General features: G+C 47.2%; 1 protein-coding gene across 1 annotated transcript; it reads right to left on the bottom strand.

Annotated features, from left to right (window-relative positions):
* Positions 1-37: 37 nt before the first annotated feature.
* Positions 38-27,246, bottom strand: arfgef1 (ADP-ribosylation factor guanine nucleotide-exchange factor 1 (brefeldin A-inhibited)). Its single transcript, XM_063912471.1, has 39 exons — positions 26,912-27,246; positions 17,368-17,398; positions 16,966-17,122; positions 16,296-16,442; positions 15,582-15,761; positions 12,936-13,254; positions 12,729-12,863; positions 11,964-12,238; positions 11,715-11,848; positions 10,846-11,080; positions 10,138-10,237; positions 9,914-10,053; positions 9,725-9,833; positions 7,718-7,919; positions 7,537-7,648; positions 7,213-7,418; positions 7,046-7,130; positions 6,800-6,965; positions 6,443-6,594; positions 6,241-6,369; positions 5,987-6,145; positions 5,755-5,899; positions 5,546-5,636; positions 5,104-5,144; positions 4,843-5,012; positions 4,488-4,639; positions 4,229-4,401; positions 3,949-4,109; positions 3,569-3,699; positions 3,297-3,426; positions 2,911-3,046; positions 2,630-2,768; positions 2,473-2,539; positions 2,138-2,261; positions 1,914-2,053; positions 1,596-1,767; positions 1,212-1,350; positions 1,022-1,139; positions 38-930 (listed from the first exon to the last, which is right to left on the bottom strand). The coding sequence occupies exons 1-39, from the start codon at positions 27,033-27,035 to the stop codon at positions 775-777; spliced, it is 5,682 nt and encodes a 1,893-aa protein (XP_063768541.1). The 5' UTR covers positions 27,036-27,246; the 3' UTR covers positions 38-774.
* Positions 27,247-27,415: the final 169 nt, after the last annotated feature.

Raw genomic sequence — 27,415 nt, 5'->3', positions numbered from 1 at the left:
GTCGTGTTTGAGAACAGATCATTCAGAAGTCAGTGAATCGTTTTTCAAATCATCCAAGTTCAAAAACTTTATTGACCTAGAACCTGATTAGGATGCCGGATGAAGTCTCGTACAGAAAGTCGTACATCATCTTTTTTGCGACATAGAAAACTTTACATTGCTGTTTCATATACATTTTGTTTTCTACATCCATGAGCAGGAACGCCTCACAGTCATTCTTAAAGCACAGCTAGCGTCGTCTCTATACAGATAGCTCTCCCCAAACCAAAGATTAAATATATTATTAACTTCTGATTTTGTACACGAGTGAAACCTAAACTCAAACATGGACTAGTGACTCGAAGCAGCTTTCATCAGGTCTCGTTCTCTAAATCAAATAAAAACATAAAACAAATAAAATGGAATAATTTAACCCTTCACTTTCCGGGAGGACGACCTGCAGGAGGAATAAATTATCACAAATCTCCAGTGCATTCAGAGAGAGATCAAGTGCAGCCAGTCCAGAGGAACACATAAAGAAAATAAATGAGATCTAGTGTTATCAGGTTATATTACACAGCCAGGGTCTGTACAACCAGGGTCACCCAGGAGGCTAGCAGTGCTAACGTTAGCCTCACTACATCTGCTATCCGCTTTAAATACAGTAAGAAGCACAAACATATTCCTCCTGAGCGGCTCACGGGTATGGAGAGCTGTTAGTCAGTAGTGTGTCCCGGGGCAGGACGTGGTGTGTGTGAGTAAAGGCGTGTGTGTGTGTGTGTGTGTGGAGCAGCATCACTGTGCCTCCTCCTGCTCGGGCAGCTGAGCGATGTTGAAGACCAGGCCGATGCGCAGGTAGAACTTCCTGAGGACGGCCCTGAGCTCAGGGATCAGGTCGAACTGCATGATCTCACACAGCAGGGGGTAGTATCTGGACGCATGCACCTTAAACTGGGGGGGGGCACAGAGACTCACATTAGACAGCTTATATTACACACTCAGGTTCTGATTGGTTGTGAATGATGTCGGTGTGTGTCCTCACCCTGTCGTCGCTGATCCTCAGTACTTTGGTGAGGAAGAGGAGCAGCAGGTTGGTCCAGGCCTCTCTGTGGCTCTCTGACGTCAGAGACAGGAAGTACGCTACGGCCTCGCTGCACACACTGCAACACACACACAGAATCAGCTCACACACACATACAGAGGAGCAGCTTCTGAGGTGTCTCTGGTCTCACCTGAGCAGCCGTCTCTGCACCTCCTCCCAGGCGGTGCTCCGGCTCTGGTCGGTGTACATCCTGAAGAGGATCCTCAGCCCGCAGGCCAGGCTGCTGGTCTCCTGCTTCAGGAGGTTGGGCTTCGACTTCCCTTTGAACCCTGCAACACACACACACACACACACACACACACACACACACACACACACACACACACACACACACACACACACACACACACACACACACACACACACACACACACACACACACACACACACACACACACACACACACACACACACACACACACACACACACACACACACACACACACACACACACACACACGTTATTAGTCTATCACTGTAGAATATAGATGCAGGTGTTGCCCCCCCTCAGTACCGGCTCTCCACAGCTGTGTCCTCTGCTCCACGCTGGAGTTGAAGGCCTTGGCGAAGCGGTGCGATTCCAGCAGGCAGTCCAGCAGCTTGAACAGCTGCTCCGAGGTCAGGTAGCGGTACATGCCGGGGTCCTGCAGCTCGGGGGGGGCGTCCGCTGAAGAGGAGGCGTCACGCTGAACACACACACACACACACACACGACTCTGATTTAAACAGAACTAGTAAAACACGAGAACAGTCATTTGTTTGGACGTAGAAGTGTTTAGATATCCTTGGAGTGTGTGTGTGTGTGTGTGTGTGTGTGTGTGTGTGTGTGTACCTGTGCAGCAGCTAAGTTCTCGGCGTCCTCCTTCCTGCTGGTGGCGGGGAAGAACACGATGTTATCGATGGTCTGGATCAACTCCAGCTGCACCACACACTTTATCAGCAGGGCAGAGAACAGATGCTGCTCCTGGAGCTCTGATAGAGGAGATACAGGCAAACAGTGAGAGAAGAACACACATCTAGAAACACACACACACACACACACACACACACACTTACTGATGGTCGTGGTGCCATACTGGCTCTGTCGGCGTGTTTCCATGGCCACCTGGTCGGCGCTGCTGATGGAGTGCTGGTCGTCGGAGCGGCTCTGGATGTCCACAGACTTCTGGGAAACGGAGTCCTGAGAGCGGAGGGGGCGGAGTTACTACTGTATAACACACACACACACACACACACACACACACACACACACACACACACACACACACACACACACACACACACACACACACACACACACACACACACACACACACACACACACACACACACACACACACACACACACACACACACACACACACACACACACACACACACACACTCCTCACCGGCTGTTTGTCCGCCAGGCTCTGAGCTGCCGGGTGCTCCCCCTCTGCAGGCCTCCACGTGAGCAACCTGGAAACCAGCAGGAAGTCAGAGGGAAATCACGGGCAGGTTTATTAATATCTAAATATGAAAGCATGACTGTTGTCTGACTGTTCTTACGCATGAGGGATGGTGGTCTTGAAGATGTCCAGCATGCAGGTGCAGGTCTTGTCCCAGGTCTCCAGAGAGAACTTCTCCCCGTTCAGGATCACCACGTTCTCCAGGCAGTTAGTGCCGGAGCGGGCCAGCTGCTCGTTATCTGAGGAGGAGGAGGAACCAGGAAGAGGAGCGAGGGGACGTTAAACAGATGCATCTTCCCCCTCGTCTCTTTATAAAGAAGTGTCGATGAAGACAGGTATAATCCTGAATCTGTGTGAAGGTGCATGAGGAAGTCGTCTCACCTTGCTGCACGCACCAGTAGAGCTGAGCCAGGATGTCGTCCAGCAGCACGTCGCTCAGAGACTCGAAGTACTGCGTGAACACGTCGCTGATGGCGTACAGCGCGTGGTTACAGGTGGTCGTCATCCACTCCGCTTTCTGAGAGAACACAACCAGAGAGGAATATAAATCTGAGATGCACTGCAGAGAGGGGACGCTTCAGCCGGGGGAGAAGACTCTTTACAGACTGTTTTCTGACTTTTTTCAGACAATGAAATAATACTACTTCAACGATGTTCTTTAACACTCTTTTCAGACTTCTTTAAGACTGTTTTTGGACGATTTTCAGACTTTTAAAATACTTTATTCAGGCTTTTTTTTACAGACTTCTTGCAGACTCCCTGGTCACCTCAGTCTGCTGCTCGGGGAGCTTCATGTTGTCGAAGATCCTGAAGACGATCCTGAACAGGTCCTGCCACCAGTGCTTCTCAAAGGTGTGTCCGTACGTCTTCATCACCTCGAACATCACAGTCAGACCCCTGATGAACACACACACACACACACACTCTGAGTCTTGCTCTATTGTTTGATTTGCAAACCTCTCCGTTGCTCTCTCTACTCTGAAACAATGAAAGGGCTCCCCACATGTTGAATATGGATATGCAGGTGCCCCCTTCTTACCTGGTGCGGACGTCCAGCTTACACCTGTTGATGATGCAGGACAGCTCGAACAGGATGGGGAACCAGCCTCGGACCCAGACCCGGTCCTCGGGGGCCACGTTCATGTCGTCACTGGTGTAGTCTTTGAACGCCTGCAGAGGGAACATGTTCAACGGCTCGGACGGACGGACTCACTCACACACACACACACACACACACACACACACACACACACACACACACACACACACACACACACACACACACACACACACACACACACACACACACACACACACACACACACACACACACACACACACACACACACACACACACACACACACACACACACACACACACACACACACACACACACAGGTACAGGGGGTGGGTCTGACCTGGGGTCTGTCGGACACGTATTTAGCGCAGTGTCGGATGAGGCGGATCGCCTCCATGCTGGTGTCGGGGAACGAGGCGTTGCAGGCGAACTCTGACAGACACTTCACTGCGTCCTGGAACGAGTCGATGGTCGCCGCAAAGTGCTTCTCAAATACATTCGCTGGGAGGGGGAGAGAGGGGGAGATTAAGATAGATACATCCAGTGTGTGTGTGTGTGTGTGTGTGTGTGTGTGTGTGTGTGTGTGTGTGTGTGTGTGTGTGTGTGTGTGTGTTACTCACTGACGATGTGTCCCGTGGTCTGGAAGGCGAGCTCCACGATGCTCTCGTCCTGGTCCGAGGCGGCCAGGTGGAACACAGAGAAGATGTTCTTCCAGCCCGAGCGGATGTTGGCCGCCTGAGAGTTCACCATCTGAGCGATGCAGCGCACCACCATGTCCCGGATGGTGGGAGACCTGGGGGGGAGGAAGGGGAGGAGGAGATGAGGAAGAGGAGGAGGGGAGTCTTACCTGAGAGTTGAATATAAACAGTCTCTCTGTACCGGTTCTTCTTCATGATGTGCTCGAACGGCCGCAGGAAGTCCTTCTGGAACCGGAAGTTGGCGAGCTCTCCTTTCTCCAGGAACTTCATGGACAGCTGCCGGAGCGAATCCACGGCGAAGATGGCCACGTCCTCATTAGAGTTACAGCCCACCTGCACAAAGGTATCACAGGTAACACAGGTAAACAGGTTGATACACACTTCATACACACGGCTCCATCAGGATGTGGTTAATTCCTCTCTTGGGTTTCTCTCCTCGACTCTGGAGGAGGGGATTTCGATTTTCAAAGAAACTTTCGGTTTCCTTCCACACGACATGTCCTCCGGGCATGCATCCTGTGTCTCCGGACCCCCACCTTGTTGAAGTGGTCCCCGATAACCTCCCAGATGCGGCTCCACTGCAGCCGGATACGTCCCATGTTGTAGTACGAGATCTCCACGATCTTCTGCAGGCTGAACATGCGTGGGTGTGTGGGCGAGGCCAGCTCGTCCATGGAGACGGCGCACAGCCAGCGCACAAAGTCCACTGAAGGGGGGGAGAAATAACATGTCAGAAGAGGAGAGAACGGGAGGGGATAGTGTGGGAAAACCATCAGGAATATTTTTAATAAACTCACCGATTGCATTTCCGTCCAGCCGGGTGGAGCCGGTGAATATCCTGCAGCAGAAATATATATGTGTTATTTGAAGACATATTTACAGCCTTTCAATGTGTTAAATAAATAATGCATATTAACATACATATATTAACAATACAAATATAAATTAACTGCATTTATAGAAGGCTTTTCATACAAGAGAAAACGATAAAAACCCAGACTTTTAGAAAAATAGAATTATATAGTAAAAAATAGTTAATATTTTAAATCCCAAATAAAACAGGAAGAAAAAGAAATGCCTTTGTGTTTTTAAAGTAAAAAATATTGGATTTTGTCAAATTTAACTCATCTTGCTGTCCTAGACATTTTGTCCTTCTCTCTTGCCATACTTTGTGCTCTAAATGAAATCCTGACTAACATGTTTAAATGAGATTACATATTTAATAATGTTCCTCAGCACCTGTCCACGGCCACCACCACACTCTGAGAGCTCGTCTCTCCGATGGACTCCTGGATGCTGGCAATCTGCTTACGGTCCACCGTGCCTCCGACTGCAGGACAAAGCACAACGTTACCATCAGCTGCTTTTAAAAAGATCAGTTTAGATCAGGTTACTCCAGCACAGCTGCAGAGAAAGGGTCTGTATGATATAAGAGTGTTTCTGCTGACCCAGGCCCAGGTACTCGTCGTTGCTCTGCTCCTTGGTGCTGGTGATGAACCCGTCTTTGCTCCGCACCGTGCCGGAGATGTACCGCGCCTTCACCCCCGTCCCGATCAGCTGAGCCAGCTCCAGCTGACTGATGCACTTCATGATCTGAGAGGTGAGAGGACAGGGGGGAGAAGAGGCATCAGGACTGTAGCAGCTGTGAAATGACACATATGAGCATGAGGGTCAGCGCACCTCGTGCCAGGAGTTCCCCAGATAGTTCCCGTCCGTGTGGGCCACCGTGATGAGGGTCTTGATGGTGTCGATGTTCTTCTGCTTCATCTCAGAGATCCCCGAGCTGGCCGTCAGCAACGTGAACCGGGCCAGCGCCTGAACGTAGGCATCGCGCTCCAGCTGAGACACACAGGAAGAGGTGATGAGGAGGCGCTAGTGAAGGAAGCAAGGAGGCTGAATAAGGGTTTGGGATGCCCCCTCTGCAGGTGACTCACCTGGATGCAGAAGATGCAGGCGATCCGGATGGCGAAGCGGATTCCCTCTAAACACAGAGAGGCCACCTCGGTGTCGTCACAGTCCTGCAGACCCACGCTGAACGCTGCCAGGAAGGGGGTCCACGCCAGCTGAGGAAAGAGGAGAGGGTGTGTGAGAGTGTGTGTGTGAGAGTGTGTGTATATCTCACAGTGTGCGCGTTACCTTGAACATTGGCCTGACGTGCTCCAGGTGAGTAGCGCTGGTGAACGGAGCCTGAACGTGGCTCACCGCCTCCATCAGGGCTTTGGCCGTCTTAGCCATCTGCTCCATCTCAACGTTGTAGAGGAGGCGCCTCTGCTTCTCACTGGCAACACCTGACACAACACACACACACACACACACACACACACACACACACACACACACACACACACACACACACACACACACACACACACACACACACACACACACACACACACACTTTAACTCCTGTAATGCTGAGACAGAATCATTAGGAGGGCTTTGCAGACACAAGGTCAGAAACGGGGGGACGTGGTGCAGTTTGAGGGTCTTTACTCTGCTTGTTGGACTTGAGTGTGAGCTCCTTGGTCTCCTTCATGGCGATCTTTTTGCCGGCGATCTCGTCGTAGATGGCGGACAGGTATTCCTCCGGGAGGTCCTTGCTGTCGTTGATGCCGCGGTTCATCTTGATGTACTGCTCCTTCGTCATCTTGTTTTTCACCTGTGCGGAGAACAGGTGTGCAGGGTTACAGGATGCTCTCTATTGCACTGATTCATGAGCTAACGTGCTAACGAGCTAACCTGTGGGCTGTGCAGGTCTGTGGTCAGCATGATGATGGAGTAGGCGAGCACGTACGCCGTGTCCGCGCTGGCGAAGAGGGTTTGTCTGGAGAAAACGATGCATATTAAAATTCATATATGCAATATATATAAAATCAAGGTATGCTCCCTCCCCAGGTGAGACTCACCCCTGGTTGCACTCCAGGTATCGGGCGGCGAACTTCTCCATGAGCCGGTCGATCTTCTGGGCTTCCCCAGGCAGACGGAAGCCCTCGAGGAACGTCCGGAGCGCCGAGACAAAATCCTTCCCCTGGAAGTCCATCTGGTCCACATAGGCGTACATCACCTCCTTGTTGAAGCGCTCGTTGTCCCCCAGGAACTCGCCCACCTGGGTCTGGAGGGGGGGGGGGGTCAGGTGAGTCTTAATACACGTTATAATGAGAAGGAGGATCGAGTTCCTCTTTTTCTCTGACAGCCTTCTGCACCTGACTGAATGATAAATAAACACTGACCGAGTCCAGCCGCTCCTCCTGGTGCAGGAACTGAGCCAGGTCCTCGGGGGTGGTTCCCAGCATGCCTTGCTCCTGCAGGTACTGGATGCCTCTCTTTGGTTTCTTGTTGAACCTGCAGCAGACTCACAGTCAGTCCCAGTGACAGCAGGATGAAGAGAGATATTAAAGTGTCTGAACCTACAGGTCGATGCCCTGCTCGATGATCTCCTTCTGCTGCTTCAGGACCTCGAACTGCTCCGGGTTGTCGGTGCCGGACATCTGCGTGCTGTAGCTGCCGATCCCCGAGGAGGCGGTGGAGTCCAGAGAGTTGATGCTGCCGTACCGGTTTATCGTCTCCGGGGCTTTGGTCTCCGAGCTTTCCTGCTCCGACGGCTTCTCCTGCCCTGAGGACACAAACACACCACAGGATCTTCAGTGTGAGCATGCTGACAGGAGGGGCGGGGCTATGACTCAGACTCAGCCTGGAGGCTACAAACGTAAAGCTAGGGGAGGGACTTGAGTTTTAAAAGGGAAACTGCAACAAAAAGGGACCCTGAGGCCTTGTAGTAGAAGTGTTTTGCAGGGAGAGGGTGCACATTATCATTACTCACATGCACACTGCCTCAAACCTGCAGGGAACTAGCAGGGTGTGTCTTATGAGAGGTGGGTTATCTAAAAAACGTGCACTCAGAGGCAGCAGCCCGGGTCTCATTGCACGTTGGAAATCCTTAAAACATTCAGGAAGAATCACAGGACCCTGAGCTCACTCTGTTCTACACAAACACACTGACTGTTAATTTATCCAGGGGAATCAAATGAAGCTTTTCTATCCATCAGATTCAGAAGAAGGGGATTCTCCCAGTAGTTTCATTAATTAACGGGGTAGTGTGTCTCACTTCAGTACAATTATAATCATGAAAATGTAGATTAATATAAAACAGTCCTGTTATGCTATTATTGCACAACTCAGGTTGAGCTTTTAACATATAATTCTGTTTATCTTCCTTCAATCTGCTAATGATGTTCTCCAATAATCCATTATTAGTTGAAAAGAAATAGTGAAAATGTTGAGAAATTCGGTTTAAATCCCCAGACCCTTCAGTGTTTGTTTGGCCCTTAACATCATTTAAAATAAATCAAACAGCCTATCAGAGAAGTTGCTCCTATGTGGTGCTCTCCACCCCTGGATGAATCTGAGGGAGTGACAGTCAGAGGGTTTCTCTACAAACTGCACAGGTCAAACAGCTGCACTGAAGCTGAAACACAAACAGCTGTTACCTGCTCTCACTTTGCAGAGGAGGAGGAGGAGGAAGGACAGAGTGAAGATGTTATTAATGCACGGAGAAGCTGGAGGATTTAGAGTCAGCTTTGTTTATAACGAGCCTTCTCTAAACGAGCGAGACATCAGCGATGAGCGCCTGGCAGACTGCAGTGCTCCACAGACGGAGGTAAAACAACAGTGTGTGTTTTAACGAGCGGAGCCAACGGAGCGTGTGATCACCGGCTCAGATCCAACACAGGCCATCTGTGGACTCCCTGAATGGAAACACTGTTGCATCATGGGAGATGTAGTCTTATCCCAGTTAGGATGCTGTCAGTGTTTATGGTTCAGGAGGTGTTTAGCGTCTCAAACAGTGGATAAATCACAATTGAATTATTTCGTGATTTCGTATAGATAAGAGTTTTAACATTTAACAACCTATTAATCTGGCATACCCACTTAACGGGAAGAAACTCAGCTACCAGACCATATTAACCATTTTTACCAAAACGACACATAATTCCAACACCAAGCGTCTAAATCAGCACTGAACGAAAGCACAGAGGGAGCTACGGTGATTTTTTTACTTCCTGCTATCTGCACAAACCCCATAGCATATGAAACCTGAGATTCCACGGATTCCATTGGTATAAGTCTCACTGTACGAGCAACTGTATAAACACGTCTTACCTTTGCTGTTTGTGATCAAAAGTTGTGTTCAAGGTCATAAAAAGGCGGCTGAAGGTCAACGTCTCTGTGTCACTTTGAGATGATTACGGATAATCCATCATTATTTATTTGTAATAAACGGGAACGGCACAACAAGCGATGCCCTTTTTTCACTGTTTTTTTCAGGGGTGGGACATTTGACAAATCTCTAAGCGGTTGACCAATCACAGCAGAATCACTGCTAACCAATCAGAGCAGAGTGCACTTCCCTGTCCTTACCGAGGCTGGTCTGAGAGTTGGGGTTGACGTACTGGTCTTTACTCCACTCCACCATGCACTTCAGGATGGAGACCAGACACTCCAGGCCTTTCTTTCTCAGGGTCAGCTCCTGTGAAGGGAGGCAACATGTTAACAGCATTATAAAACACCTCTCAATAATAAATATAATATGGACAGAATGAATCTCACCTGAATGGGCGTGGTGCCGAGCTCATGCCCGCCGCGGCCCTGGGCGATTTTGGAGAGGTCGTTCACCAAGCGCTCGAAGATGTTCGCAGCGTTCAGGTCACAGTCGTAGTTCACGTAGATGTCCACCACGCTCTGAGCATCTGAGGGAAAACCAGGGGGGGGGGGGGACATATCAAACACATGCTGCAGGAAGCAGATATGATAATAACCAAGGAGACACACACCTGCACATATCCTGGTGAGGGTCTGAATCACCATCCACTTGTGGTCATAGGAGCTGGTGGAGGTCTCCAGGATGTAGAGGAAGATCTCCTTGAAGAAGACCTGCAGAAAACACACACCTTCAGCCTCCTGCAGAGCATGCAGCACCCTCCAGACACACCGCAGGAGGCAGACACACACACACACTGTGATTTATGAATGATTTCTTCTGTTAGACTCTCTCCACTTCAGAGTGTACTCTCCCAGAGGCGGTGTGAGGCTGCTCTGAGGAAGAGGTGGGAGGGTTTATTAATACCTCTGGAGGAGTTGCTGCATGTCTGAATGGGAATATAGTAAAGCAGAAAGCGGAGACATGCAGAGCAGCAGCTGACGGGAAGGGAGGGGGAGTCTGCACCGTTTCTACGCTTCATTTATAATGTTTCTGCATGAGTTGTATTGTGATTAAAGCTGCTTGTGCACCGTGTCAGAGTATGCATTAATAGAAGCTTTAAATGCTCTTATTTTGGTAGTGACAGCTAATGTGTGAATCAGTTGCAGAATGTGCTGAGTCATGGTCTAGTGTGGGGGAAAAATAAGCTGTTAAGCCTGAAGAAACGGGAAAACATTACAGTGGATTCAGGCTGTCTGCAGAGGAGTTATTCCCTTTAATGTTCCACTTTTACTTTGAGGATTGGCTTCTAAAACCTGACATGCTCCACAAAGCGGTTCACCTCGATCTGCATCTTGAGGTGCGTCTTGAAGTGGGACAGCAGCGTGAGGAAGATGGACAGCGACAGCTCGAAGACCTCGGGCACGGAGGAGACGCCGTTCTTGGACAGCGCCACGCACAGGTACTGCTTGATGGCGTTGATGAACATCTCGTTGGTCTTGAAGATGGGCCCGGCGTTCTGCAGGATGGAGAGCAGCAGCTGCAGGGAGAGCACCTTCGAACGCAGCTCGTGGGACCTGAGGAGGGGGGGGAGGAGTCAGTAAACACCCCACTGGTGGATTTATCACACCCAATGCTAGCAGCCTTTAGCTTAGCGGTGGTGACCTGAAGTCATGTGACAGTGCTGTAGTTCCTTTAGAGCCCCACGTTAGCTCCTGAATATATTTGTCAGCCCTCTGCTGCAGATATCAGACGTGCAAGAATAACAAAGACATCTTGCATAAACCCAGCAATCAGACAGCATTTCTAAATCTGAAAGTTAAAATCTCCAGCAGTCATCAAAGAATTGAGAGGGACTCAGAGCGGCTCAGTGTGCAGCAGCAGGACAGAAAACTGGAGCTCATGAAACACTTCCTGCTGAGACTGGCGAGCAGACAGAGCAGGATTTATGTGGAGCAACAGAAACGAGTTTCTACTGGAGCCTAGAAATATGGAGGACTTCTGTCAGAGCTGCAGTATGGAGCTGAATCCTCCACTGAGGAGAGAGTCATGCAAACTGCTTACTATATATTTCTGTAACGTTAACAGGATGCACCATTACCTCTCAATCTTTAGGGTTGCATTAAAGACTACATTACCCACAATTCAACAGCTCAGGAGTTGATATGCTGCAAACACATGCCAGAACAATGAGCATGCATGGATCCTTACTTGGGATCGGGTGGTCCGTCTGACAGCGGCTTCATGGAGAGTTTGCAGAGCGAGCGGAAGACGAGGAAGGCGTCTTTCTGCAGGATGTGGGAGAACTTCGCTCCTGGAGGCTGACCGGGAGCTGCTCCGGACTCCTGAACACACACACACACACACAATAATCAGTGAGAAAACACATCAGACCATTTACATGCACTAAAAGGGCCTCTTTAAAGGATGGGCATGCCATGTCCCGCTGACGTCCCTCACCTGGGTGTCCGTGGAGGACAGAGACAGTCTGTCGTCGGGCAGACTTGGGGTGAATCCTGCAGATATGGGCGTGCCTGGGATGCCGTTAGCGTGCAGATTCTCGCTGTCGCTGCCCAGCGTGGCCTCGTCCTCCAGAGAGCTCTGGTTTCCCCCCTGAACCACCTCCACCGCTTCCTCACCCGCCTCCCGTTCTGTAGCTTCCACCTCCCCAGTCTCCCCCTCTGACCCCGACGCCTTCGAGTCGGAGCAGAGGGTGGAGGGGTCCAGACAGGTTCCTGAGGGGGAGACAGAGAGTTCAGGTAACATATTTAACTTATGGATATCACCATGAAACTTCCTGGATGTTTTTTTATTTCCACTTGAGGGTGCATCAAAACATATCTGGAGTAAATTCTGGGGTTTGACATGATGTTCTGGTGCAAAGAGAGACAACAGACAGCCTCTCAGAGTCTTTCCCAGAGTGCACTTCTGCTCCTCCAACAGTAAAGCCTGTTTGTCAGATTGCAGCTCGAGGGGAGAAGTGTTTTTAAAAAGGGAAGCACTTTTCTTTGTGTTCAAGTAAAAGAAAGCAGCCGGGCTTCTCTCTGAGACTGAGTGCCCTGACCTTTTGTGTCAGAGAACTTCAGACAAGATAAGACCTCAAGGTGCAGCTTCCCAGGAAGTGGTTTAGAGAGGTTTGCATCCTCTTTTTGTACCAAGAGAGAGTGTCTGTTATGACACAATCCGCGGCCCGAGCAAATAAACCTGAACAAAACTCCTTCTCACCTCCTGCCACCGTGTTGACCACCTCCTGCAGGATGCTCTGCACGATTTCCTGAGCTTTCTCCTCAAAGTCCGGGCTCACCTCCTCCTCTTCCTCTTCTTCTCCAGCTGGTTCTGGATGCTGCTGAGCTGCTGCATCTGAACACACACACAGTTTATATTTTGCAGGACAGAATACTAACAAAGGACAGTAGGGATATCGGATCTCACTCTGAGCTGCGGCCGTGGCCTGGTCCGCCTCCGTCTGCTCGTTCTCAGCCTCGCAGAAGTCTGTACCGTTCTCCGGACTCTCCTCTTCCTCCCGCTCCTCCCCGGACACCGTCCTCTCGTCGGGGACGGGGGTGCAGGGTGTGGAAAGTGAGGAAGGGACGGTGGTGCTGGGAGTCGTGGGGGTGAGGGGTCCGTTCTGCTGCGGGGGCGGAGGAGCCAGGTCCGGAGCGTGGAGTTTGGGGGAGTCGGGCTCGGGGTGAGGGGTGACGGGAGAGTGCTGCCGGTGACGCTCCCTCTCCTGCTGCTTCGCCTCCTGCAGCTGCGCACACACACACACACACACACACACACACACACACACACACACGGTTAAGAGGTTGCATTGTAAACATGTTGACAGACGCTGCATCACAGAAAGTGTTACTAAAATACAAACATATTCATAACGTGTGTTTCAATGGAGATGTGAATGAGAAGTAGGACATGCTGCTAGAGAGAGGGAGTGTGTGGCGTTCATGCTGCCTGCTGCTCAAATTATATTACACACAGCTGATGTGTCACGGCTCGAGTGTGTGTGTGTGTGTGTGTGTGTGTGTGTGTGTGTGTGTGTGTCAGGAGGAGCAGAAAGTGGGTCCGAGAAACATGAGAAAATGTGTGATAAAGAATATATTTCCGATGACAGCTCGGGGCAAAGTTTGGTGCTAATGTCTCTTCAGCACACACACACACACACACACACACACACACACACACACACACACACACACACACACACACACACACACACACACACACACACACACACACACACACACACACACACACACACACACACACACACACACACACACACACACACACACACACACACACACACACACACACACACACACACACACACACACACACACACACACACACACACACACACACACACACACACACACGATGGAAAACACTGACACACTGATCCAAAACAAGAGCGCAAGCAGTGGTGGAAGATTTCTCAGCCAAGATAAACAGCCAGTGGTCGGTGGACTCGTCGGGGTGGGGGTGCATGGAGCCACAGTGACAGCAGCAGTGATGCACAGTACCTGCAGCAGACTCTCTATCACTTCAGATCAGTCTTACACAGCTCACACACTCCTCTAACTAAACCCGTAGTGTATTGTTTTTAAAACCACAAAGGAGCTGCCGACTTTAATTCAGTTCAGTGTGGAGCAGCAGGAGCAGTAAGGAGGCCCGACAGCGACCTTCAGGCTGCACACACTAAGCTCATTATTTAAATGCCACCTCAGACGTAGAGTGAAGGCTTTGTGTGTGTGTGTGTGTGTGTGTGTGTGTGTGTGTGTGTGAGAGAGTGTGTAAGCTTTATATATCTGTCTGACGCACTACTACACCTTACTAAAAGACTGCATTAGGGGTTTAAGGGAATAAACATGTGAACATCTGTCAGAAATGAAAGAGAGAGCAAAATGAATCAACATTACAATAGTGCAAAATGTAGTCAAAGCTAAATATGTTGAAATATCTGACTGAATCTGAAAATCCTTGTTTTTGACAAATGAACGTTTAAAAATAATTAAAAATAATCAACAATATTGGATATTAAAAGATGCATTTAATCCACTGTATTTCATTTGATATCTTATTTAACATAGTTTATGTTTTCTGCACTTACTTCGTGTGACTTTGCGCCTCTCTCTTGCTCCACTTTATTTGTGTGTTTATTCTACTTTTTCTTGAACTTAAGTTTGATTTTATTTTTATTTCGACTTTTCCTCGCACTGTTTTTTTTAAATGTATCATCTCTTATTTTTTTTAAAGCACAATTTATATTCTAATGTCTTAATTGAATTGTACATTGCATTGATGTAGGAGCCTGGGACTTTTGATTGCCAACATCACTGTAGCTGTTGTGCATTTGATAAAGCCTTTGAACCTTAAATATTTTAAAAGTTAAAAACACATTTTGTTCATTTTCCCACCCCCTGCAGCCCGTCCTGCTCGCCTTCACACCCCTCACTAAAATCATAAACCGGTGCACAGGAAAGCGAGATGATTTAAAGCCACGGCAAGCACAATGAAGAAGAAGTGCACAGCTACCTGCAGAGGAAGAGGAAGATGAGTGAATGAAGGGATGAAAAGGAAGCACAAACACACACAACCCCCCCCCCCACACACACACACACACACACACACACACAGACACACAGAGAAAGAGTGTGTGAGGCTGATCAGGCACGGCTTCCTGCAGCTTTACCTGGCGGTCACGCTTTCTGGAGGCCAGAGACCAAGAGAGCTTGTGATTTGTAAGCTACGTGTCCAAGAGGAGGGGGGTGAGGGGGGGGGGGGGGGGTGAGGAGGGAGAAGTGTCATTCAAAAAGAAAAAGATGACATTAGAGCAAGCTTCCTCAAAATGTCCCTCTGGACGCAACAGCAGAGAAATCAGGAGAGGTGTTCGACTCACCACGAGTACTAAATCTGACACTTAACCTTAATCTGCAACCTGTGGATCTTTCTAGAACACAGCTTCCTTTGGTGTCAAATGTGTGTGTGTGTGTTTCTACACAAACAGAGCACTAAGTGTGTGTGTGTGTGTGTGCGTGCGTGTGTGTGTGCGTGTGTGTGTGTGTGTGCACGTACTGCTTGGTTCTCCATGCGGGCGAAGATGACGTTGAGCATCTGTGTGAGCGTGGCCTTGGCCGTGGTCTGGTTGATGAGGTTCTTGCTGGCCAGGTAGATGTTGTAGCAGGTGCGCACCGCCTGCAGCACCGTGCCCTCGTGGATCTCGATGTGCTGCGAGGTGACCGCCGTCAGCAGGGCCTGCGGGGGGGTCAAGATGAATGCATGCTTCTTGTACAAAGACGGTGCAGAGACTATGATCGGTTACTAAAAGGGATTACATTTCCTCCTCTCTCTCTGCTTTTACTGCAGGTTGTAAATAAAATGCACGTGCAAAAGGTACGGAAATGTCCCGAAGTGGAGAAAATATGAGTCCTTAGTGCAAAACCCAACAATATTCATTTTAATATCATAAAAACAGAAGAGAATCTCCATATTTGAGACACTGAAATCTGTATTTATTGACATTTTTGAATGAAAACTATTAATAAATGTAGTCGGGAATTCATTTGAAGTTGACCCGCTAAAGTTTCTTCTATTTCCTCAGAGATGTCCGTGGGAATCTTTACACTCTTACATGAGCTGCAGTCTGTATGTGTTGTGGAAATGTAACAGGTCAGTGTCATGTACGGAAACAGCTCTGAGACTCCTGTGTGTGTGTGTGTGTGTGTGTGTGTGTGTGTGTGTGTGTGTGTGTGTGTGTGTGTGTGTGTGTGTGTGTGTGTTTGAGAGCACCTTGATGATCTGCAGCTGCACCCCCTCGTCGGTCTGCGGGCCCTGGAAGCAGGCGCAGACGGTCTCGATGATGCGGTCGATCAGCTTCTTCCCCGGGGCCGTGCTGTCCGGAGCGCTGCCCGTCAGGTGGCCGTACGCTATCAGCTTCTGCAACACACACACAGAGGAGCAACACACACACTTAAGAGTTGTTTATCCTATTTTTGTTGTTGTTTGTGTGTCTCTGTGGTATTGTGTCTATTGTTTGTGGTTATGTTGGGTCTCTCTGTGGTAGTTTTGACCTTGTTTAGTCCTTCTGGGTCTCTTGTGTCTCTTCTAGAGCTGCCACTCATCACTTTTTCTATTATTGATTTTCCTGTGATGGTTCTCTCCATTGAATTAGTTTTTGGGTGTGAAAATAATCAAGACACAGTAGAGAATTCCCACCATAGTCTCCAGAAGAACAAGGTCATGTCATTAAATGTCTAAAACTAAAAGATAATAACAACAAATTGGTAAATGTGAGACTGAATATATTCACTGTGTGTCCTTTTTCTGCATTCATGTCTTTTAGCCTTTATTTATAGCAAGCCAGTCACTGCACACACTTCATCTTCAGTGTATGTATTTAATAGTGTCTCCACATGTGTGAGGGTGCATAGGGGGGTCTCCGGTCCTCGCTGCCACTGACCTGCAGACAGTCGAGCGAGGTGATGACGATGCGCGGACATTTGGACTGACAGGCGAGCTCGAACGGCAGGAAGTACTTGTCTGCTTCGATAAAGTTGGTCTTGGATTTGATCGGTGGTAAAGTGCTGGAGCCCGACTTCCCATCTCCAACGGGCGGACTGAGGAGGGGGGGGGGGAGAAGAGAGAGGAACACACACATCATGCATGGTCCTAAAATCATCCTGACACACACACACACTCTCCCCTCACACACACACTCCAATATCAGACGATGCTACTTCGACAGAGCAGCTCCTCGCCTCCGATCCAACGCCAGCTATTCCTCTCCTCAACGTCAAATATAGACCGGAGCACGCACACGCACACGCACACACACACACACACACACACCTTAATTTCTTACCTTAATTTTTCTGATTCCTCTTTGATTTCCTCTGAAAAACAAAGCAGATTTAGTGGAGGACGACCCTTTAGGACTTCAGATAATGAGTGTGTGAGATATCGATGGTCCTGCAGTTCAAATCTGTTATATCCACTGATGTGTTTCCTGAGCGTCATGGTGTCCTCAAGGTGATGCTGTTTGTTGAACCCCCCTCCCTTCCCGTGCAAAGAGGATTCTGGGTAACAGCGCGGCCACACACACACACACACACACACACACACACACACACACACACACACACACACACACACACACACACACACACACACACACACACACACACACACACACACACACACACACACACACACACACACACACACACACACACACACACACACACACACACACACACACACACACACAGGTTGATAATAACCAGATTTCAGAGACATCAGAGGAGCGTCCTGCAGCCTGCACGGCCTCAGCATCTCCCTCCTCCTCACCTCCTCTTCCTCCCTGACTTTGATCCACATATCAGACATTAGGAGCATTATATGCATGTGAATCCCCCCCTGAAGACCCTCATCTCAGGTCTATATTTAACTTTCTTTCATCACCAGAGACGTGTCTCTCTGCAGTTATTGCATTGAGTCGCTCCAGCACAGCACAAACACAGATAACCAATCCAGGTGCAGACGCTCTGCAGGGTCGTGTACTGACAGTACTGACAGCAATCCTACAGAACGATATGCATCAAAACACCGGGAGAGGTTCAGCTTGTTCCTCTGATAACTTCAGATCCAGGTCCCACACTCCATCCCATTAAAGTATAGAGACAGAGAGTATTCTCTTACATTTTTGGATCTTTTTCTGATAACTTTTGCGCTTTTTTGATGACATTTCTTATAAATAACACTTTTAATGAAAGAAAATGTCTTTCAAAGGCGAACCGAGACCACTAGAGGAGACCAAAGGAGTACCATCTAACATCTATTTGAAATTACATGACATATATAACATAGGGTTAGTCATGCTAAGTCATTTCAGGAGGAAATATTACATATTATACCTTCTCTAACTTCCTTTTTGTGAGGTCTTACTCACTCCTGAGAATCTTTGTAAAACTCAAGTGTATTTTTCTACACATCCACCGGCTTTGTGAGTGAGAGCTGCCTCTAAGCTGCAGAGAGAAGGTCAGTGGAAAAGCCAGCTAATCATTCCTCACCCTGCAGGCTGGATGAAGAAAGGAGATCTGAGGGGAGGTGATGGAAACATTCACACACACATCCTTCATGTTCACTGTAGGAGAGTTAACTTTGTCCTCCTGATGAGGAAATAAAACACTTCCTGAATTCTGTTTTCAAACCATCACACGGGAAGTAAAGGCTGCCAATCATTCGGAAATAATCCACATCTGTGTCTGCAGATGTGGACATGGAAACACGTCCCAGTAGAGGAACAAAGTACTGATATGAACCTGAACATGACAGGAGATGTCCTCTTTTACATTTACTACATGTCCTGTTTCCTCTAAACATTACAACCCTTTTACTGACATTTATTTTGGAAATCTTATAACAGTTTTTCCATAAGAAATTCACCAAATATTCATATTGTTCTCATGTAAAGTTGGGATATATTTTCTCTGAAATGTTCAGCTACACTTGTGTTTATTACTCTGAATTATTATGCATTTTTTGGGCCAAATATTACAACTTTTTGCAGAGATATTACAACATTCTCTCTCCAAAATATTCAACTGTTGCTCAAGTTTCTCAGTAGGAATCTCTCACACACACACACCACACTCTCCAGGTTCCTTGCTCTTAAGATTTGTACACACTTTATCAGCAAAAACATGCAGAAAAGGCATTGTTTTAAACATGAAGAACAAGACAAGAGGTATGGACATGTCCTCTGTGAATAGCTTTGACTCCTAGAATAAGCACATATTTATTAAGTTATGAACTCAAGTTTTCCCATATTGACCTGCAGAGTCTCCCCTAAAGCTTACAAACAGTCTCAGATATCTGACCCCGAGCCGGCACGAGGCCTCCTGTGAAATATTCATGACCTGACGACACGAGGAGATACACTCCAGCATCTCCTCCTCCTCCTCCTCCCCCTGCGGCTCACAGAGGACCACCACATGCTTCCTCTGGCAGAGAGAATGTTGCACATGCATGCAGAAAAACAGCGTGGAGCGTCATGTGATCAGAGCTGCTGTTTCAGAGACATCACATCATCACAGCTGCTGCAGGTCCTTCAATCACACACAGCTGGAGCTAGATGTGTGGCAGATAGGGTGCATGAATCACAGAGGGGAGTGTGTGAGCTGAGGGTCGAATGGTGCCTCAAATATCTGGAATATCTGCAGAAGAATCTGAGGAATGTGCTCCCCTCGTGCCGCAGCTACTACTAAAGCCCCCGTAGCGCTGCAGATTACACACGGCTGCTCCACATTCATTAAACTGAATAAATAAACACTACAAGAGAGAGAGGGAGGGGGGACACATGATGATGCATTGTAGAGCTGGATTTGCCTGTGTCTCTGTGCCTGCAGGACCTCTCTCTCAGCGACCGGACAGAGACTCCCTGAGTGACTCCTGCACTTAAAGAAAAGCTTGAAGGCTTTGAGAGAAAGCCTCCTGCGTCTCAGCGCTACTACATAGACTGTTTCCTGATAACACCCGGGGACAGAGTGGTGATTCGCTCGGCTTTCTGCTAACATTTGCATGTTTGGCTCAGGCCTAAACAAACACAGGAGTCTGAATGCTGCTTTTAAACCAGCTGCAGATCATCCGAAGGGCAGGACATCTGAAACATGATGAGTGAAAAGAGGGAAAGGGACTGTTATTTCAACCCAAAGGGAGGGGTTCTGCTTGTGCATCTGTTGCAAAGCTGTGTGACAGGAATACCTTCTCTTCTAGAAGCGACAAAGACAGACGGTACACTTAGAGCTCAACACAGAATGATATGTAGATGCATGCTACTTTAACATGCCTCCATCATCCCTCATATTAAACCTCTGAATGATGTTCCTCCCCACATCGTGCAGCAGAACCCCTCGTTCTGTAGGGTGCAGACGACAGTGTGAACAGCCTGTCTGCACACATGAACCAATGTTTATCTGCCTACAGCTGTTTGATCAGCGCTAATTCAATAAGTGGTCGTTACACACACACACACACACACACACACACACACACACACACACACACACACACACACACACACACACACACACACACACACACACACACACACACACACACACACACACACACACACACACACACACACACACACACACACACACACACACACACACACACACACACACACACACACACACACACACACACACACACCAGAGGTCAGTCTGTAACCACCTGAGTGAGGAGCATCCTCTCCTCCTGCAGGAGCATTACCAAACAGCCCGTCAGCATCCCACGTTAGGATCTAAAGCACTCTACAGAAACCCAATCCAATGCTTCCCCCTCAGTGGGTCTCAGATGTGGACCCCCGGCTGTGGAGGATGTTCATGCTGGTAAAGAAGAGGGACAGCGGCATGATGGAAAATTACCCGAGGAGTCCAGAAACACCTCGGACAGACCTAAGCTTTACGATGCAATATCAGAACCTCTCTGGTGGTTCGCTCAACAAGAACAGCAGACTGTGATAAGACACAGTCCATTGGCATGATGTGAGTGTGTGTGTGTGAGTGTGTGTATGTGTGTAGGTGTGCAGAGATAAACACAGGGTAGGAACCCCCCCTACGCAGAGCCTGAGAAAAACAAGCCCCCTGACACGGCTATTGTGCAGACTGCAGGGAAAGGTTGCACAGCAGTAATTACATTTGAGAAGGAAACACTGGCAGGGGTTGTCTGGGCTACGTACCAGTGTGTGTGTGTGTGTGTGTGTGTGTGTGTGTGTGTGTGTGTGTGTGTGTGTGTGTGTGTGTGTGTGTGTGTGTGTGCGTGCGCGCATAGGCCTGTTTCTAATCACTACTTTCCAGGATAAATCGAGGCTCTGGGTTTTGTTGCCAGAGTCACAGAATCCTCCGCAGGACCTCCATCGCTCAGCCGCCGGCTTTGTTATGGAAATGAATTCATCTTTAATAACTGCTGAGTCATGCTCTGGCTCTGTGCTGCTATGAGTTGCACTTTCTGTCCTTTTGAAACGAAGCTGCTGGTATTAATGGTTTTGCAGCAGATAATGGCCGGTCAGTGGGAGAGTCATACACGCTGCACACTTCAGTACTGTTAACCCGGGGTTACCCTGCAGATGACTAATAAAGTACACAGATTATCAAAGTGCATACTGTTAAATATAATAAAGGAGGATTAAATGCATTCACTAACATGTTACAAGGGATTCTGGGAGACGGCATCGCTGCACACAATTTAAAAATGGGAAAAACTTTAGGTGAATTTTTGGTGAATTTCCTATTTTGGAAAAGCCACGTTAGCAATGGTTGCGCAATGATTATTAATCCTGATTTCAGGAAACTGCATGTTTACAAGGCATTGCACATAAGGTAAACACAGAATAAAATAGGATAAGTCTAAAATAAACAAACCCTATCTATATAGTATCCATATAATAAACAATGTAATACAGAATAGACTGTAATAGACCAACTTAAATACATATACACTTTAAAAAGCATGCACGTTGCAGCTCTTTTAGTTTAAATGTAAATGCAATGAGTTCAGGATTGAGTGGATTATGTACGGCTTGTTTAGGGTAAATAAAGGGTGAAAACAGAGTGAAATCTGGGTAAAAGAGAAGCTAAAGAAAGCATGTCCTCACACTATCACGGCCGCACTAACAGATCTCTCTCTGGATATCATGTCCTCTTCTCTGTGCCTCCCCCCTCAGTGTAATGTGATTTATATTTTGTTTGGCTCCATCTTTTCTCTGGGAAGAATACAGATAGATAAATTAAAAGCTCCACGGGATGAGACGGGAACAGAGGGGAAGAGGGGGTCTCATCTGTCTGCAGGATAATTAATTCATCACCTGTCCCCGGACCCAGGGAGGCGTCAGAGGAGGGGGAGATGTTTAATGCATGGAGGTATCGGTGGAAGAAGGGAAATAAAAACCAGGGGAACTTGGGGGAACTTAAAACATTTAGTCTGCGGGGAGGACCAGACAGAAACCAGGCTCTGAACCCTCCCCCGCATCAGGTCTGGAACAATTTGTTTCACCAAATTTACCTCATGCAGCGTTAGAGATGAACAGCATGCACATTAAATATCACATTCACAGAGACCAGAAACAGAATATCCTGCAGAAGAAGAGCAGCAGCCAGAGGAGCTAATGCTAAAGGCTTCACATTACAGACAGAAATCAGTGGGTGAGACACACTAACTCTGACTTCATCCTGATTTCAGAAGTCCCTGCAGCATGCATAGAGCTAAAAGTGAACTTGCATTGACTGTAAAGTAGTATTACGACTCTTAAGGACTGAGGAGTTGACTGATTTCATTCCTGCAACGACAGGTTGACCATCTCTGACTTCAGGAGTTTCCTGCAGCTCTCGTTTAAAAAAACAAATACAGTGACATTTGTTATTGTGAGACTGCTTGCTGATGCATCCATGCATCAGCTTAAACATCCAGGGAATACATCTTGAACTGGACTGAAACCTTGTACAACTCTTTATTTTTACCAAAGACTAGATCAAATCTAGGAGATGATCGTCAGCTGCAGCCCTGAAACAGGCTCTGACATAAAGCATGTCTGCCTCTTAGAAGAAAAATGAAATCCTTTATGAAGTTCTTACGGAAATCAAACTGATCTGCTTCCACTAACACTGGAACATTTTAGAGGCATTTCCAGGTATAAACGAGTCTGTCGGCTGCACAGGTGACCTGGAATAACCCTGATTCCCCCTGCTGCTGATACCCGTCTGTCAGGTAAAGGTGCACAAATCAGGAGCGGTGTTTTATCCTCCAGACGGAGCAAACACTGCCCCTGTCCGGGTCTACAGGGAGGTGTAGTAAAACCTTCATTAACAGACGGATCATTTATAGCACCGTGTTATCGGGGGGGAACATGTGGCTTATCACGCCGGAGCATGTGATTCAGTGTGTGTTTACTCCTTCATACACACTGATTCTGACCTTGGAGAGGAGAGGTTTTTGCCACACTCGCAGAGTGATCCGGTAAGAAAAACCTCTAAGGTAAAAGCAGGAAATAAAGGGTTTCAATGTCGTGGCTTCAGGTCGTTGTGCTCTGATTCCCAGGGAAAGAAACAATCTCTATCGGGGCGGGACATCTCTCAGCAGGTTGACCAATCACAACAGAGCCAGCTAACCAATCAGAGCAGCTCTGGTTTCAGACAGAGGGTGAAAAGATGTGCAGTATGAGAAACATAAAGAGCTTTCTGAACATTAAAGTGTGGAGACTAACAGCAGGTTCACACTTTGAGAGTGTGCAGATTAAAAACAAGCCTGGACATGAAGCAAAGTGATAATAATACAGATGAGTTGCAGCTCCAGGTTCCCCCTGAAGCTACAGAAATAATATCCAGACTACACAACAAGCTGTTGAAGAGGGACAGGATGATGTTGGTGAAACCAGAGGAGGACAGGGAGACTAATGAATAACTTAAAGGAAACAAACCCCACCATTACAGCACAGCAGCAGTCACTGGAGCGGGGCGGTACTGCTGCTCTACTCTCAGTAATTCCACATATTCACCCCTGAATCCAGATCTAATGAACGTCAGAGCCATAGGCAGACACACCATCAACATCTGGGAGCAAGAAACCTGACAACAAACTCATAACGCTCACAACACAACTTCCTAAAAGCCAAACACACGCAGGTAATCCCTCACACATCGCCTGTACTTCACATGGACAGTGCAAACTAATAGAGGAGCAAATGAAATAGGATGGAGGAGCGTTTAGAGGAGCAGATCTAGAGACTTTTCATCGACAAAAGTGTTAAAATTAACTTCAATTAAGTCAAAACTCACTGTTAAAGGTTTAAAGTTGAGGAAAAACAACCGAGCATGATCAACCTGTCAATCCCAGGTAGCCCCGCCCTAAATTAATACTGTTTTATCGTCTATTTAACTCTAAATTGAACCATAAATGACTAATTGAATATCATAACGTAGTAAAAAAAGACATGAAACTGCAGGTTGAAACGTAACCGTCTTTCTTTGACTTGCCGTGAATGATCACTGTCCTTCAGGAGCATTATCTAGCTTACAAATCATATTTAAAATGGATTTATTGAAGAAGTAAATGCAGAAAAGTCTCTTTATTTACATGCATCTATGTTTCCTCCACTCCTGCTAAACATGACCAACAGGAGGGGATACAAATGCCCTCTTATGTAATGAAAACAAAGAGTAGTTTAGTGGATAACAGCGGAGGAGACGCTGACACTACAAGTCTCAGGGTTATGTAATCCACTCTCTATGTATACTGGGTCACTGTCTGACACACACACACACACACACACACACACACACACACACACACACACACACACACACACACACACACACACACACACACACACACACACACACACACACACACACACACACACACAGACCTGAGGAGACCCCACACTGTTTAAAGGGGAAGTGCACCTTTACATGTGATCAGTGAGAGCTGCTGAATATGAATGAGCTCACACACAGAGTGATGATGTCATCCATACACAGGAGATAATGGACACGCTGCTAGCATGCTACGTTAGCCGTGATAACTTCACTGACACTTCACTAAACAGACATACCATATGTTCATATTGTTCATATTTTCCATATTTTATTGCATAACTTTGATAATATGTCTTTATATTACTTTGAAGGCATTTCTTCCTTTGAATCTATATTAATGTTTGTGGACCTTTGCAGTTCTGTTTATACTTTTATAATGAACCAAAGAAAAATCCTTACTTGAAAAACAGCATTTTAAAGTATCTTTCCATAATTATGTTTTTTCTGCTAATTTATACAACATTTTTTGTACCATTTTTCTAGATTTCTTCCATATTTATATAGTGTTCTATAATATGTTTGTACACATTTGAATAGTATTTTTTTTCCATTTATATTTACTCCTCTATTGACATTTTTATCAAATATTTTCACATTTATAGATTTTTAACTTCTATTATATATTTATATTTCTCATATATAGATTTGTATATAAAGTATTTTTTAATGGTATTTTTCTAGTATTTAATTGACTTTTGCAATACTTTCTTTTAATTATCAGCAAATCTCTATAATACTAACCGTCCACACACACACACACACACACACACACACACACACACACACACACACACACACACACACAGTAAAGTGGGGGATGCATTTACAATGTGTGTGTAGGTGGGTGGTTTTTACAAAATACCAGAGCCAGCGTACACACACATGCTCAGAGTCCTTAAACAGAAGCTGTGAGTGCAGGCAGGACCTGTGTGGAGTCTTTGTTTCTCTGCTAGTGTCGGATTACTCTCCGGACAGAACCTGGCCTGTTTCTGAGTCTGAACACAGAGAAACAGTCTGGCTGTGGGAATTACAGTAGTTTTCAATAAATAAAAGGTAAATAATGAGCTGTTGTATTGCTAAGTTTTGTCAAATGTATTTAAAACTGTATATCAATTATTAACAGTCACCTAGATGGCGTGTTTCGGAAAATACACCTGCTATCAACTCGTTTCATAAAGCAACCGCATGTAGTCACATCACAACCGGACGTTTCGGCATGTGGACTTTCAAAATAAAAGCGACAACAGCTGACGTGGTTTTGATAAACATGTTGTATGAAGGGAAAAGAGATTTATTATAATTGCATATTAATAAAGTCTTCACTATAAATGTATAACGATGTAAATTCAAGTTGTTGTTTTCATTTATTTTGATTAGTTTGTTTACATTTAGTTAAATCTTACCGGAAGTGGTTTGTTATTGTTGACTGCCGCTTGACAGTGATCTAGCAAAGAGAAGCTAGTGACAGCTGACACTGTCCCGACTTTACATATAGTTTTACACCATAATAATGACCAGTATGCAATGATTAAACCGGTAAATGCATAACAAATTTGATAAAAGTGTAATAAACGAGTCCTATGAGATGTACCCTCCCTCTGCTGGACGGGAACCGTGCCTGGTGTACCAGGAAGAGACACAAACACATCACCTTTAAGGCTTTAACACGCCGCAATACGCATTTTAGATAAATGTAGGTCATATTTCATGCATGTATGAGGTTTAGTTGGAGGTTAGCTTCATATTAAAGCAGGATAATAACTTTATTCCCCGTGCACAGGCCTGCTCTAGTTTCGCAGCATCGCCCACCCTGCACCATTTCCGTGTTTAACACCGAATCACTCCCGATAAATCCGGTAAAAACGAATCTTTCTGAAGGAACACACACCGACACAACCCCGCGGACAGCAGCTGATCCGCGCCGGGTCTTATCCTGCTACAGAGCCGCAGGTGAGACCGAGAGGCGGTGTGACGCGTCGGATCAAAGGGAGTGTGGGACATTAAATGGGGGTGATGTGAATGTCTCCTCACCCAGAGCCACCTCGCAGGCTTTCCTCAGCTGGCTGTGGTGCGCCTTCTTCACCTCCTTGTCGGCCAGGATCTTCTCCAGAGCTCGGGTCAGGAACATGTTCTTCGTCTTTTTGCCCTCAAACATGTCGTGATTTTTGGGGCGAGGTGTGATCCTGGTCCTGGTCCTGGTGGAGGGGGGGTTTTAGGGGTTAGGGGTAGGGGGGGGGGCGGACTGCAGCCTGGCAGAGATGTAGTCCTTCAGTAATGTCACACACCCGAACACACAGACATAAATAAAGACAGAAGGTGGGGTAAATCCCTCAGACTGCCATTAGCGACCTGCCTCCTGCGCCATGTTGGAAAGAGGAAGCGACGTCACGTACGTGAGAGGAGGAGGGAGGGAGGGAGGGAGGGGTGAGGCATGGGGGGGGGTTTGATTACTGGTAAACCTGCGTGCAGCAGCCAGTATGAGCTCATTAAAGTCAGATTACCTGCCATTCATACATGCATGCTGTGAATGAACTC

The sequence above is a fragment of the Eleginops maclovinus genome, chromosome 21, assembly GCF_036324505.1.
Source record: "Eleginops maclovinus isolate JMC-PN-2008 ecotype Puerto Natales chromosome 21, JC_Emac_rtc_rv5, whole genome shotgun sequence".
Classification (NCBI taxonomy): domain Eukaryota; kingdom Metazoa; phylum Chordata; class Actinopteri; order Perciformes; family Eleginopidae; genus Eleginops; species Eleginops maclovinus.
Note: the sequence above shows the minus strand (reverse complement) of the source record. Positions and strands in the feature narration are given on the sequence as shown.

Excerpts from the sequence above, each read along its gene's own strand:
- arfgef1 (XM_063912471.1), bottom strand. The coding sequence starts at position 27,035 with ATGTTTGAGGGCAAAAAGACGAAGAACATGTTCCTGACCCGAGCTCTG. Across the intron at positions 6,966-7,045 it reads CAGACCTGCACAGCCCACAG|GTGAAAAACAAGATGACGAA; the intron begins GTTAGCTCGTTA and ends TTCTCCGCACAG. Across the intron at positions 6,595-6,799 it reads ACTCAAGTCCAACAAGCAGA|GTGTTGCCAGTGAGAAGCAG; the intron begins GTAAAGACCCTC and ends GTGTTGTGTCAG.